Source organism: Pristiophorus japonicus, chromosome 2 (assembly GCF_044704955.1).
Source record: "Pristiophorus japonicus isolate sPriJap1 chromosome 2, sPriJap1.hap1, whole genome shotgun sequence".
Classification (NCBI taxonomy): Eukaryota; Metazoa; Chordata; class Chondrichthyes; family Pristiophoridae; genus Pristiophorus; species Pristiophorus japonicus.
In genome coordinates, this window is record NC_091978.1 from 144,918,668 (window position 1) to 144,934,256 (window position 15,589).

The following is a 15,589-nucleotide window of genomic DNA, read 5'->3' on the forward strand; positions in this document are numbered from 1 at the left end:
TCTGTCAAGTTATGACTACACAGAGGCTTACACCACCTGATAGAAATCAACATGCTGGCGAAATGTTGGGCTAATTGCCCACCTACTCCAAAGTAATTACGCTTTCAATTTTTAAGTCTTGTGCAAGCAGGTACAGGAAGCCTGTTTCACAGTGTAAGGGGACCGGAAGAAAAGTTTTTATTGGGAATTAAGTTCAAACGCATAATTGAATATACTTTCGAAGGATCATTTATTTATTTAAACGTTTCTTTAAGTATCACTGAACTTTTTCCAAAAACAATCCAGAAGTACAAACGCGACACAATGGCAAAAGCTGACATTTAATTTAATTGTATATATAACGTTTGCAATGAATATACATGTAATTAAACTATTTGCCAATATCCCTTCTAGTAATCTTGCATGAATGTTGCCCATACATTCAAGGTTGGCATGCCAGGCTTTAAAAGGCCAGTAATTTGCAGTGTTGCTGTATCCAAAAGTCCCAGATCAGGGATTATGATAAGAAAACAAGACTGTGTAGATCAAATGAATGACATGGTGTTGGTTTATTTCTGCCATCAGTCAAGTATTAGCTGAAGCTAAGCACATACAAACTTGTCTTTAAAAAACGTTTTTGAAGAGTTTTCTTTACGATTCAATGTGAAAATTATTTTTAAATGGTTAATGCCCATTACATACATTCGGTTGGAGGAGAAAGAGAGAAAAATGTCAGGTAGTTTGAAACAGGATAAATTAGATAAAATTTGAGATTAACGATAGAATTGTTTTCAAAATCTATATAATCTGTGTATAGAAGAAATAAAGAAAGGTCCCCGGTATTCCCATTTAGTTTACCCAGAATTTGACTTCGGATGTATTGGATTGGCAAGATGTAACTTATAGGCAAGTTTCAATGAACGAGGAAGCTGTAAGAAATGAGAGATTTACTGCGAATGTGACCATTAAAGCTGGCGAGACCCGATAGGCAAAGAATCAGAAGTAAACGAACCACCACCCCACATGATCTCAGGTTTGCATACGCATAACGGTGCACTCCTGTGCTCCATGGGGAAGTTCACACTGTGGAACTCTGCAGCGTTTTAATGGAAGTTCTCGCAGGGGGGAATTGCACGAGATGGGTACGGATTTACTTGCGATGTCGACGGCGTATGCCTTAGTTTTGCTGATGACTGCAAATTCGAGCCCAATAGCTCCAAAGTAGTAAGTGGTCATCACCAAGTGGAAAGCATTTAATTTGAAATATAATTTTTCAATATAATGAACTGATAAAACTGAATTACTGTAGTGCTGGGATCAAGATATTGGACAATTGTTTTATGCAATAAATAGAGATTGGAATGTGGAGATTTCAAAATGGCCCAGAACTTGTGATCGGAGGATTCCGTGTGTCAGCTGTGGCACCCTCGCCTCTGAGTTAGCAGGTTGCGGGTTCAAGTCCCACTCCAGGGACTTGAGCACAAAAAAAAATCTAAGCCGACACTCCAGTGCTGAACTGAGGGAGCGCTGCACTGTCGGAGGTGCCGTCTTTCGGATGAGACATTAAACCGAGGCCCTGTCTGCTCTCTCAAGTGGGTGTAAAAGATCTCATGACACTATTTCGAAGAAGAGCAGGGGAGTTATCCCCGGTGTCCTGGCCAATATTTATCCCTCAATCAACATAACAAAAACAGATTATCTGGTCATCATCACATTGCTCTTTGTGGGAGCTCACTTGTGTGCAAATTGTCTGCCGCATTTCCCACATTACAACAGTGACTACACTTAAAAAGTACTTCATTGGCTGTAAAGCGCTTGAGATGTCTGGTAGTCGTGAAAGGCGCTATATAAATCTAAGTCTTATTCCCACGGTTGGATGCCTCCGGCCACAAAAATTTCTATGGAAGTACCTGTCTGGAGTTTTGGAGACTTCTGGTCCTGGGCCTCTATGCAAAGGCCCACGTATCCCAGCAGTGTATGCGCTTTGTACACATCACTGGGATCACTTGGACCGACCCAACCTGTCAGAGTAGGGGTATTCCCATTCATGCTTATGGTGATTCCATGCAGAATCACCATAAGTATGAATGGGAATACCCTCCAAAACACACAAGCACTTAAGATAATTTGTTTTACAAATCACATAATTAAAATGAATCAAAATGGAATTAAATTAATTATTTGAAACAAAAATTTAATTTTTTGAAAAATAAATGTATATATTTTAAAGGGTCTAAAAATAAACTTACCTTATTTAATTGGATTTTAAATGTTTCAATTATTGAAAAAAATGTATTATTCTGTGCTTTAAAAGTATTACGTTGATAAAACCAGGCCTTATGCCTGCTTTCATCAGTTGTAAGTATTTCAAGGGCATTCACTGGGCAGCAGGTGGGCCTCTCCGGCCATGGAGGCTCCTTACTTTCGGATGCGTGCAATCTGTCAAGAGGATTCTTGATAGATCGCAAGTTCCAGGTTTAGGCGCATGTGCTTTGCATGCCTAAACCCAGAACTTATGCGGCCCCTACAGGCACATGTGCACCTTGTACATGCCTGTAGGGGCTGTGAATTGAGGGTCAATATACTTACTGATTTTCTAAAGGCAAAGGAAACTAAGGACACATTCAGCAAAACATTTTTATATTAATGTAAATTAATATTTCCCTCCAAGAATTTTAAAAATCCTTTATTTTACTCTCCTGATTTTATAAGGAATTTGATGCATAGCAATATTTATTCATTATATAAATGACATGTATATTTATTTAGTGATTTTATCTGCTAATTTTAAAAAGCCAACCAGTCAAAAAGTTATGATAGGACACCTTTAAAGTTTGTAACAAATGACTTGCAACACAAGGTCAGGTATACTTACTACTTCCTGCTTCTGAGGCATTTTTTTAAATTTATGAAATCAAGCATATTGCAACTGGGTCAACATATATCAATTTTTGAAATGCATCCAGTATTGTAAGACAGCATGCACTCTGAGAATTGCATCTAACAGGATATGTAGAAGAATTTTACCTCACAAACTGTGGCACAGGGCTAATGGCAGATACGGACCTGATTCCCTACCTTCTATATTTACAGCTTTTATTTGGCCACTGTCATTCTAGGCTTGTTTTAGTTTATAACCTTGTTTGATGATTCTGACTGGGGAGAATACAAAGTCAGATATTCAAATCATCTTCAACAGCTACTGTCCCATTGTTATGGGGCCATATTTCTCTAACTACACTGGCCACACATTTTACTGAATGACAATACCAAATGTGTTTTTAATAAATGGGGAATATGAAAGCACCTAGTCTCCCAAGCACAAAATAAAGTTAAATAAAACTGCCACTTTGAACAGAATCTGTTATTCCTTTGCAGAAAATGTGGATATAGAGGAACTCATAAAGTTACTTGCTTTCCTGCTTTGATTCTGGTGTTCGCTGTAGCTCATAGGGAGCACTGTCGCCTCTGAGTCAGAAAGTCATGGGTTCTGTTATGTATTTAACCCTTTGTAACTTGCATTACACCTGACCACCAGAGGGCCCACCTGTTGGGAGTCCCAAGGGATCCCAGCATCCCTTGGGAGCACAGTATATAAGCGGGCCATCCACGAGGTACCTGCACTCTGGAACCTTAATAAAGGAGCTAAGGTAACACTTGCTCATTACACACAGTACTCAGTCTCACCATTTATTGTGAGCATAACAGGTTCCAGTGTCACTCCATGGCCGCGATCTCACTGGGGCTGGTGGCGGGTGGCGACCCAGTTCCTCGCTCCAGCCCGCACTGCATGAAGAATCTTCCGTTGATGAGGCTTGTTAAGCTCGCCTGCGGGGTTCCTGGCCAATTGAAGGAAGTGGGTCTGGTGACTTCATTTCATGATGCATCATCAGCCGGTTTCCTGAAAGGGACCATATGGCACACATTGATTTTGACAGTTGTTTTTTCAGTGTTCTACAGCATTGAGGTGCTGCAAACACTGACACACGCTGCACAAAGATGCACGGCTGCCCCAGGCTCTCCCATGACTGCCTCCATATGCTTATGGAGGGAGTCACAGCATGCAGAAAGGTTTCTCTTCCTTCTAATGGTTGGAAAGGACCTCCCCTCGAAGCAGCCTCGTTGCACATTGCACAGGAGGGCATAAGCAGAGATGTCGTTAGGAGGACCTGGCTGCAGTGGCGCAAACCTTTCAATGATCTCAGTAGATCACAAAACGTTACTGCAAAGCCACACTTAGCCTCATTCTGCTTCACTCTTCCCTACCCTATCCCCGCGCCCACCAACTTAACTTGCACCTCCACCCAGCCCTCTCTCTCTCTCTACATTATCACATCCCCATCTCATTAGCCACCCCTCACACTCACCCTCATCCTTGTCTAATCATACCAACTACCAACACACAAGGGTAGGCACTTGGATCTTTTAGCCAATGTTCATGTAGAGTTTCTGTTAATGTGTTGTCAAACAGTGAAATCTTTATTTTGAACACATTGCATTCTTGGACGGATTTGTGGGCACCTTTGGAAGCGGCGTAGTGAGTTATAGCGTATGGTTAGACACAAGGGTACTCCACACAATGGTGATATGGGTGAAAGGTTTCGCTTGGGCATTGCAGGGATGTTTTATGGTGCTAGTGTGTGGTGGTGCCAACCTGGCACATTATGTGGCAGCCAGGGTGTACAGTGTCAAGTGGAGTAAATGTGGCCATGGTGAGGCCATCCCTCGTGTCCTGGGCAGCATCAGATGATTATGTAGAAGGTTGACAAATCTTCTAGAGTTTTTTGAGGATGTAACTAGTAGAGTGGATAAGGGAGAACCAGTGGATGTGCTGTATTTGGACTTTCAAAAGGCTTTTGACAAGGTCCCACACAAGAGATTAGTGTGCAAAATTAAGGCACATGGTATTGGGGGTAATGTATTGACGTGGATAGAGAACTGGTTGGCAGACGGGAAGCAAAGAGTGGGAATAAACTGGTCCTTTTCAGAATGGCAGGCAATGACTAGTGGGGTGCCGCAGGATTCAGTGCTGGGACCCCAGCTATTTACAATATACATTAATGATTTAGACGAAGGAATTGAATGTAATATCTCCAAGTTTGCAGATGACACTAAGCTGGGTGGCAGTGCGAGCTGCAAGGAGGATGCTAGGAGGCTGCAGGGGGATTTGGATAGGCTAGGTGAATGGTAAAATGCTAGGTAGATGCAGAATAATGTGGATAAGTGTGAGGTTATCTACCTGGGTGGCAAAAACAGGAAGGCAGATTATTATCTGAATGGTGACAGATTAGTAAAAGGGGAGGTGCAACGAGACCTGGGTGTCATAGTACATCAGTCATTGAAGGTAGGCTTGCAGGTACAGCAGGCAGTAAAGAAAGCAAATGGCATGCTGGACTTCATAGCGAGGGGATTTGAGTATAGGAGCAGAGAGGTCTTACTGCAGTTGTACAGGACCTTGGTGAGACCACACCTTAAGTATTGTCTGCAGTTTTGGGCTCCTAATCTGAGGAAGGACATTCTTGCTATTGAGGGAGTGCAGCGAAGGTTCACCAGACTGATTCCCGGGATGGCAGGACATATGAAGAAAGACTGGATCGACTCGGCTTATATTCACTGGAATTTAGAAGAATGAGAGGGGATCTCATAGAAACATACAAAATTCTGACGGGATTGGTCAGGTTGGATGCAGGAAGAATGTTCTCGATGTTGGGGAAGTCCAGAACCAGGGGTCACAATCTAAGGATAAGGGGTAGGCCATTTAGGACCGAGCTGAGGAGAAACTTCTTCACTCAAGAAAATTGTGAACCTGTGGAACTCTCTACCATAGAAAGTTGTTGAGGCCAGTTCGTTAGATATGTTCAAAAGGGAGTTAGATGTGGCCCTTACAGCTAAAGGGATCAAGGGGTATGCAGCGAAAGGAGGAATGGGGTACTGAAGTTGCATGATCAGCCTTGATCATATTGAATGGTGGTGCAGGCACGAAGGGCCGAATGGCCTAGTCCTGCACCTACTTTCTATGTTTCTATGTTGTTGGTGATGCTGGTGTGTGTAATGATGTTGGTGTTGGGGTTGTTCGTGGTGGGATTCTGAGGAGCAAGGTGAGATAGTTTCAAGGGCACCGATGCTGCTGGAATGGATGGCAGCTGACATTGAGATGACAAAAGCGATCGGTTAATGAAGAGAGAGGTTGCTCCAAGGAGGTGACAGTGGAGTTCACTGCAAATACTTCAAACCTCTATAAAGCTGAAAAGTGTATTCCAAATCCTGAAGGCTCCAGCGTTTAAGATTAAAAATTGAACAGCTGTGAAATTATACCACTTCTGCAGCTGTCCACTAATCAAAGCAATGGAGAGTCATTGAGAACCTTACACACTAACCTGACGTGGTTCCCAAGGGACGTGAAGCTTGTTAGAACCTTGATAAAATCCATTGGAGCTGGTAAAATGCTGCTTAAATAGGTTTAAGCAGCTTGTTAACTATCACAATTGTCTGACCCACCGCTTAGTACCGGGTCTGAAATCTGTAGCAGGACTCAGCACTTTGGAAACTTACAAGGAGGCAGGTTCAGAGAGAACCTCCACCCCGCTGTCAATCACGGTAATTTTGACAGCGAGTCCGCCTCCAAACCCACACTCCCAGGGCTGTAAGATTCCGGTCCATATAACTGAGCACAAAATGTAGCCTAGCACACTAGTATAGTACTGAGGGAGTAAAATTATTCCTCAACCAATGTTGATACTGGATTTTTTTCCCTTCAATCTGTTTCAGCTAATTCACTGACACACGAACACTTTTAGTCTTAGCAACATAAGACCTTTATTAGAGAATCTCCCAGCCGGGACCTGTTAAGATAAAGGGGAACACACTCGAGTCGAGCTTGTCCACCTCTGTCCTGACAAGCTACGTAACAGTACAAAAGCTCAACACTTATACATTGTTACAGCAGAACACATTTGAGTGACACTCAGTTTATACAATCATTGGTCGATTTCCCCCATAGCATACCCAATTGCAGGCTAACAACTCTCCAAATAGGGCGGGCTCCAGGGATGTGTTTATTGTTTCGATTTTCATAGCATTTCCCTATTTCATGGCTGGATATAGCAGCCCTTCGTCTGACTCATGTCTGACTTTGCTTTTCGCGTAACTCGTGTTTGACCACAACTCTGAGTAACCCCTTTTTGTGTCGACATTGCAAATATCTCAGCTTGACATTTGCTTTTAGCCATTTTCCCATGATTCCCTATCTCCATCCTTTTGCTACCTTCTCTAGCCATCTACCACTTTCGCAATCCTTTTTCACATTCTCACCAACAGCGCTAAGACAGATTATCTGATCATTATCACATTGCTGTTTATGAGACTCTGCTATGTGCAAATTGGCTGCCGCGTTTCCTATCATCATAAGGGGTCCCTCGAAATCGAGGAAGACTTGCTTCCACTCCAAAAGTGAGTTATCAGGTGACTGAACAGTGCAATACAGGAATTACAGGCTCCGTCACCAGCACCAAACCTTGTACATGGCCTTCTTTGACCTTACAGAGGCCTTTGACACCGTCAACCGCGATGATCTATGGAGCGTCCTCCTCCGTTTCGGCTGCCCCCAAAAGTTTGTCACCAGCCTTCACCTGCTCCACGACAACAAGTAAGCAGTGATCCTTAACAACGGATCCATTACAGACCCAATCCATGTCTGGACCGGGGTCAAACAGGGCTGAGTCATCGCGCTAACGCTATTCTCAATTTTCCTCGCTGCCATGCTCCACCTCACACTCAACAAGCTCCCCGCTGGAGTGGAACTAAACTACAGAACCAGTGGGAACCTGTTCCAACCTTTGTCATCTCCAGGCCAGATCCAAGACCGTCCCAACCTCTGTCATCGAGCTACAGTATGCAGACACTGCCTGCGCTTGCACACACTCAGAGGCTGAATTCCAAGTCACAGTCAACATCTTCACTGAGTCATACAAAAGCATGGGCCCGACACTAAACATCCGTAAGACAAAGGTCCTCCACCAGTCTGTCCCCGCTGCACAGCACTGCCCCCCAGTCATCAAGATCCACGGCGCGGCCCTGGACAACGTGGACCATTTCGCATACCTCGGGAGCCTCTTATCAACAAGGGCCGACACTGATGACGAGATTCAACACCGCCTCCAGTGCGCCAGTGCAGCCTTCGGCCGCCTGAGGAAAAGAGTGTTCAAAGATCAGGCCTTCAAATCTGCCAAGCTCATGGTCAACAGGGCTGTAGTAATACCCACCCTCTTGTATAGCTCAGCGACATGGACCATATACAGTAGACACCTCAAATCGCTGGAGAAATACCACCAACGATGCCTCTGCAAGATCCTGCAAATCCCCTGGGAGGACAGATGCACCAAAGTTAGCGTCCTCGACCAGGTCAACATTCCCAGCATTGAAGCACTGACCACACTCGATCAGCTCTGCTGGGCAGGCCACATTATTCGCAAGCCTGACACAAGACTCCCAAAGCAAATGCTCTACTCAGAACTCCTTCACGGTAAACGAGCCAAAGGTGGGCAGAGGAAACATTTCAAGGTCACCCTCAAAGCCTCTTTGATAAAATGCAACATCCCCACCGACACCTGGGAGTCCCTGGTCAAAACTGCCCTAAGTGAAGGAAGTGCATCCAGGAGGGCACTGAGCACCTCGAGTCTCATCGCCGAGAGCATGCAGAAACCAAATGCAGGCAGCGGAAAGAGCGTGCAGCAAACCAGTCCCACCCACCCCTTCCCTTAACGACTGCCTGTCCCACCTGTGACAGGGACTGTGGTTCTCATATTGGATTGTTCAGTCACCTAAAAACTATTTTTGAAGAGTGGAAGCGAGTCTTCCTCGATTCCGAGGGAATGCCTATGATGATGCCATTCCTAAACCACTGACAGCAATTTTCTTCACTTCACTTTTTAATAAAACTTAAGAGACTGCAATATGACAACAATGAATGGTTCTTCTCCAAGCACGCCATAAATAAAATTTCCATTTTCAGAACTACAAAGACTTTACAACATAAAATATTCAGACCAGTCGAATTTTCTACCACTTAATTTATTTCTATTGTGCAGCACTCTTTCAGTAAAATTAAATAGGTTTATTGACTGATAAGTTTCCTTTCTGACTTGTAGATACAAATATTCAATGTTCTGTAAGCAGCAGGAAACATTATCTTATTTTCCAAGGTTATCGATACATTGTAACTAGTGTTTCAACAGGAACATTTGAAGGAACAAAAATTATGCTCCGTTTCTAAGTTCAGAAATAAACATATGGATGCATATAATGTATCTTTCCAGATAGGGTTACATGAGGAACCCACTAAAACATCAACGGACTGCAAAAGTTTCTATAGATATGTAAAGAGAAAAAGGTTAGTAAAGACAAACGTAGGTCCCCTGCAGTCAGAATCAGGGGAAGTCATAACGGGGAACAAAGAAATGGCGGACCAATTGAACAAGTACTTTGGTTCGGTATTCACTAAGGAGGACACGAACAACCTTCCGGATATAAGAGGGGTCAGAGGGTCTAGTAAGGAGGAGGAACTGAGGGAAATCCTTATTAGTCGGGAAATTGTGTTGGGGAAATTAATGGGATTGAAGGCCGATAAATCCCCAGGGTCTGATGGACTACATCCCAGAGTACTTAAGGAGGTGGCCTTGGAAAGAGCGGATGCATTGACAGTCATTTTCCAACATTCCATTGACTCTGGATCAGTTCCTATCAAGTGGAAGGTAGCCAATGTAACCCCACTTTTTAAAAAAGGAGGGAGAGAGAAAACAGGGAATTATAGTCCGGTAAGCCTGACATCGGTAGTGGGTAAGATGATGGAATCAATTATTAAGGATGTCATAGCAGCGCATTTGGAAAGAGGTGACATGATAGGTCTAAGTCAGCATGGATTTGTGAAAGGGAAATCATGCTTGACAAATCTTCTGGAATTTTTTGAGGATATTTCCAGTAGAGTGGACAAGGGAGAACCAGTTGATGTGGTATATTTGGACTTTCAGAAGGCTTTCGACAAGGTCCCACACAAGAGATTTTTGTACAAAGTTAAAGCACATGGGATTGGGGGTAGTGTGCTGACATGGATTGAGAACTGGTTGTCAGACAGGAAGCAAAGAGTAGGAGTAAATGGGTACTTTTCAGAATGGCAGGCGGTGACTAGTGGGGTACCGCAAGGTTCTGTGCTGGGGCCCCAGCTGTTTACACTGTACATTAATGATTTAGACGAGGGGATTAAATGTAGTATCTCCAAATTTGCGGATGACACTAAGTTAGATGGCAGTGTGAGCTGTGAGGAGGATGCTATGAGGCTGCAGAGTGACTTGGATAGGTTAGGTGAGTGGGCAAATGCATGGCAGATGAAGTATAATGTGGATAAATGTGAGGTTATCCACTTTGGTGGTTAAAAAGAGAGAGAAGACTATTATCTGAATGGTGACAGATTAGGAAAAGGGGAGGTGCAACGAGACCTGGGCGTCATGGTACATCAGTCATTGAAGGTTGGCATGCAGGTACAGCAGGCGGTTAAGAAAGCAAATGGCATGTTGGCCTTCATAGCGAAGGGATTTGAGTACAGGGGCAGGAAGATGTTGCTACAGTTGTACAGGGCATTGGTGAGGCCACACCTGGAGTATTGTGTACAGTTTTGGTCTCCCAACCTGAGGAAGGACATTCTTGCTATTGAGGGAGTGCAGCGAAGGTTCACCAGACTGATTCCCGGGATGGCGGGACTGACCTATCAAGAAAGACTGGATCAACTGGGCTTGTATTCACTGGAGTTCAGAAGAATGAGAGGGGACCTCATAGAAACGTTTAAAATTCTGATGGGTTCAGACAGGTTAGATGCAGGAAGAATGTTCCCAATGTTGGGGAAGTCCAGAACCAGGGGTCATAGTCTAAGGATAAGGCGTAAGCCATTTAGGACCGAGATGAGGAGAAACTTCTTCACCCAGAGAGTGGTGAACCTGTGGAATTCTCTACCACAGAAAGTTGTTGAGGCCAATTCACTAAATATATTCAAAAAAGAGTTAGATGAAGTCCTTACTACTAGGGGGATCAAGGGGTATGGTGAAAAAGCAGGAATGGGGTACTGAGGTTGCATGTTCAGCCATGAACTCATTGAATGGCGGTGCAGGCTAGAAGGGCCAAATGGTCTACTCCTGCACCTATTTTCTATGTTTCTATGTTTCTATCAAGGCCTAGAATTTCGGGAATCTGGCGCCAGACGTTCAGGCACTTTTGATGAAAAAATGGAGACCAACTCGCTTTCGCCCATTTCAAGTGGGTCCTGTGGTGGCCACCATTTTGGGCAGGTCGGCAGCACTACCAGCGCTTGCTAGGGAAATGGAAATGAGGCTGATTGTGACGTCAATGAGTGCAACGCTGATTTGACACGTAATCTTCCATTTTCGATGACACCGCTCCATTTCCTGGCCTTTCTTAATCAGGACTAATTGACCAAGCATTCAGCAGCAAGAAGCAGCCTCCAGCAGCGCTATTTAAGGGGATCGTCAACAACTTGCAGCTGACATGGTTTCTCAGTTTTACTGGTTCTGTCTAAGTTTTTGCAACTCTTGCAGCTTTCTGAACTTGTTTTAAATTGCTGAGGTCATAGGGATTGTAGATGCAAGCGGAGAACGCCTTGCTTCTCATTTTAAAGGCTTCTGCTCACAACACTTGCTCACAGTCATGGGGTAGTCCCCCTCAAGCTCGAGTATCTTTAGAAGGAGCGAAGGCAGCCAAGAAAAGAAGAATATTCTTGCAGGCAATGAAACGAGGAGGGCCAGGATGGCTCTCAAAAGGAGACCTTACTCAGAGCCTTAGGCAAAGAGCAGTGTATTAGGAGGCTCTACTTCACCTCCTGCAACCAGAACTGCAAACTCAGTCATCATCATAGGCATTCCCTCGGAATCGAGGAAGACTTGCTTCCACTCTTAAAATGAGTTTTTAGGTGGTTGAACAATCTAATACGAGAACCACAGTCCCTTTCACAGGTGGGACAGATAGTCGTTAAGCGAAAGGGTGGGTGGGACAGGTTTGCCGCACGCTCTTTCCGCTGCCTGTGCTTGATTTCTGCGTGCTCTCGGTGATGAGACTCGAGGTGCTCAGTGCCTTCCCAAATGCACTTCCTCCACTTGGGGCGGTCTTTGGACAGGGACTTCCAGGTGTCGCTGGGGATGTTGCACTTTGTCAGGGAGGCTTTGAGGGTGTCCTTGTAACGTTTCCTCTGCCCACCTTTAGGTAGCTTGCCGTAAAGGAGTTCCGAGTAGAGCGCTTGCTTTGGGAGCTTCATGTCTGGCATGCGAACGATGTGGCCTGCCCAGCGGAGCTAATCAACTGTGGTCGGTGCTTCAATGCTGGGGATGTTGGCCTGGTCGAGGACGCTAATGTTGGTGCATCTGTCCTCCCAGGGGATTTGTAGGATCTTGCGGAGACATCGTTGGTGGTATTTCTCCAGCGAATTGAGATGTCTACTGTACATAGTTCATGTCTCTGAACCATACAGGAGGGCGGGTATTACTACAGCCCTGTAGACCACGAGCTTGCAAACTCAGTACGGTGACCACAGCTCTCCCAGTTTTTCCAGTGGCTCTCAAGGTCATTGTGGCTCTCAATTTCTTTGCCAGCGAATCCTCAAGTCTGCAGCAGGAGACATAGCTAACATCTCACATTTCACCATTCATCGCTGCATCTAGGTCACAGAGGCTCTCTACCCCAAGAGAAAGGATGTCATTGTCATCTCTGAGTTTTGTGGAGCAGAACTTGTGCACGAACTTGCTCTCCAGGGACCTGGCACGCGAGCTACTTTCCCCCTGACCTGGCTGCAGCCCACTCATGCCCGGTGATGCAGATCCCGCCTCTATACTACCCTCTAAATTCCACACAGTGCTAGTTTATGCTGGTGTCTGTGAGTGTGAAATGCAGTGCCCTCTTCTTCTTGTTCGTCTCCTCCTTCAGTTTGCTCAACATGCGGGACAGGCTGGCCTGCTGGCAGTTCTTTGGCTTCTGAAAGCAGAAAGACACAAGGTTCGGGTTGTGGTGAGGGGAGGGGGGGAAAGCAAGATATCCATGCATACACCATCAGCAGCTTGTAAGTAAGAAGAGATTATGGGATGACGGGGAAGTGAAATGTGAAAAGAAGGATTAGTTATGACTGTACCGTTATCAACAATGGCTTCAACTTCTCCGTTGGCCATAGACTCAGTCACTGCCTCTCCAATAATGTCAAGCACCGATTCCTCCAGGTCAGTTAGGTCTGTATCGTGGCTTAGCCACTGCCCATCTGCTGTTGCTCCCTTCTGTTATGTGGCAGCTTTGCCTGCAGTCGAAAGGGAAGTGTGTCACTGAGTGTAGGTGATGTGCCTGCCACAGTTGAATAGCTGTCAGTGTGTGCAATGTGAGATTTCAGTGTTGCAGCAGTGGTAAGGTTGTGAAGGTGAAGTGAAGCCATAATTATGAGGTATGAGTGGTGCTAGGTAGAGATTGTTGGTAGGTAAATGATGAGGGTGTGGTGCATTGAGCATTGTGTGAGGCTTGTGGTGCAGATAGTGGGATATGGCATTTGCTGAAGCTTTCACTCACTTTGACCTGCCCCCGTGTGAGCTAATTAAAACATTTTTGGCATTTGACTCAGGTCCTTGGGACCACACTGGTGGTCATGATGAAGAAACCAATCTCCTCCCACAATCTTCTGCAAATGGCCTTTTGCCACCCTGAAGGTACAGAACACACCTCCGAGGCCTCCAGTGCAGCACCAGAAAACCTTCTTGCCCGCACCCTAGGTTGCTGTGCCATGGCTTGCTCTACAATGACAATGAGGCACTTCTGCAACAAAGCACCTCCCCTTTAAGTAGTGCAGAGAATCTAGGCCAAAAAGTTTTGGTCATTAGACTGCAACCAATATAGACTCCCCCGTCAGCACTAAGCCAATCATCAGTGCGTTTAGGGCGGAGATCAGTGCTCCAATCATCATAATGAGCAGGCAGCATGAATTTTGCATGCTCCCTGCACCACTTTGAACGGGTGCAGGAAAATAGCGCTAGCCCGTGACACCGCCTGTTTTCGGGCCTTACCCAATTTCTAGGCCAAAGTAGTTGTGGCCAAAAATCCATGGGCCCACTCCATTGGCACCCACACCACCCTCTGCTGCATTCCTAGCCGACTTACACTGGACCTATGGACATTTTCCAATAGCATCCTCAAGGTTTGGGAGAAGACCAGACACAATACAAAACTGGTAAGATTTCAAGCCTCATGCCAGGTATATTTTCTAACATTGTGAATTAGTAATTAAAACAAAATAATGGAAAAAAGGCACAGATGCAGTACACATGCAACAGAGCAGTCAGAAAATATTTTTTCTCTGTTACAGGTCAAGCTCCTGCTTTTGATCAAGTCCCAGATGGAACCCATGCACGAACAGGAAAAGAGCAAAATTTACTAAATGAGACAACTGGGCTGTTCTCCCATTCATTCCTAGCAACTGGGTCCTCAGCACTGGCACCTGGGAGCAGACAAACCTGTCTGTCTTCTTGACTGGGAAATCCTATGTAGCATGAAAAATGTGAAGTGATACATTTTGGTCGGAAGAATGAGGAGAGGAATTATAAACTAAAGGGTACAATAATAAAGGGGGTGCATGGATAGAGAGACCCAGCGGTGTGTGTGCATAAATCGATGAAGGTGGTAGGGCAGGTTGAGAAAGCTTACGGGATGCTGGGCTTCATGATTGGAGGTATAGAGTACAAAAGCATGGAAATTATAGTGAACCTACATAAAACACTGATTCGGCCTGAACTGGAGTATTGTGTCCAATTCTGGGCAGCGCACTTTAGGAAGGATGTGAAGGCCTTAGAGAGGGTGCAGGAAAGACTTGCGAGAATTATTCCAGGGATCAATGACTTCAGTTATGTGGGTAGAGTGGAGAAGCTGGTGTTGTTCTCCTTAGAGCAGAGAAGATTTGAAAGAGGTGTTCAAAATCACGAGGGGTTTGGACAGAGTAGAGAGAGAGAAACTGTTCCGACTGACAGTAGGGTCGAGAACCAGAGAACACAGATTTAAGGTGATTGGCAAAAGAACCAAAGGCGACATAAGAAAAAACTTTTTTTTACATAGCGAGTGGTTAGGATCTGGGACACACTGCCTGAAAGGGTGGTGGAGGCAGACGCAATCACGGCTTTCAAGAGGGAGTTGGATAACTACCTGAAAGAAAAAAAATGTGCAGTGCTATGGGGAAAGGGCAGGGGGGTGGGACTAGCTAAGGTGCTCTTGCAAAGAGCTGACATGGGATCAACGGGCCGAATGTTCTTCTTCCATGTTGTAACCATTCCATGATTCTATGAAGAGGCTAGGATTTGCACCGCTGGATATTACATATGCAAAGCAACTGAACAGTCCTTTGGTATGGTCGTGTGGTGATTATGTTACTGAACTTGTAATCCAGAGGCCTGGATATATAATCCAAAGAAAGCGAGTTTAAATCCCACCATAGCAGTTTGAGAATTTGAATTCAGTTTTTTAAAATCTGAAAATAAAAGAAAAGCTTGTATCAGTAAATGAACATGAAGCTGTTGGATTGTCATAAAAACTC

At 44.9% G+C, this 15,589-nt stretch overlaps 1 protein-coding gene across 12 annotated transcripts in view; it reads right to left on the minus strand.

The window, feature by feature from the left end:
* The window catches only part of tusc3 (tumor suppressor candidate 3), a 716,082-nt gene that overhangs the window by 545,892 nt on the left and 154,601 nt on the right, over positions 1-15,589 (minus strand). For 3 of the 12 annotated variants that reach the window (XM_070862686.1, XM_070862677.1, XM_070862723.1), the window contains exon 3: positions 3,667-3,880. The exons of 8 other annotated variants lie outside the window; for them this stretch is intronic. In XM_070862686.1, coding sequence (XP_070718787.1) covers positions 3,667-3,669 — 3 coding nt within the window. In that variant the 5' untranslated portion in view covers positions 3,670-3,880. Of the gene's footprint in view, positions 1-3,666; positions 3,881-15,201; positions 15,454-15,589 lie in introns of those variants that run through there. One more of the 12 variants, XM_070862774.1, reaches the window with a different exon arrangement.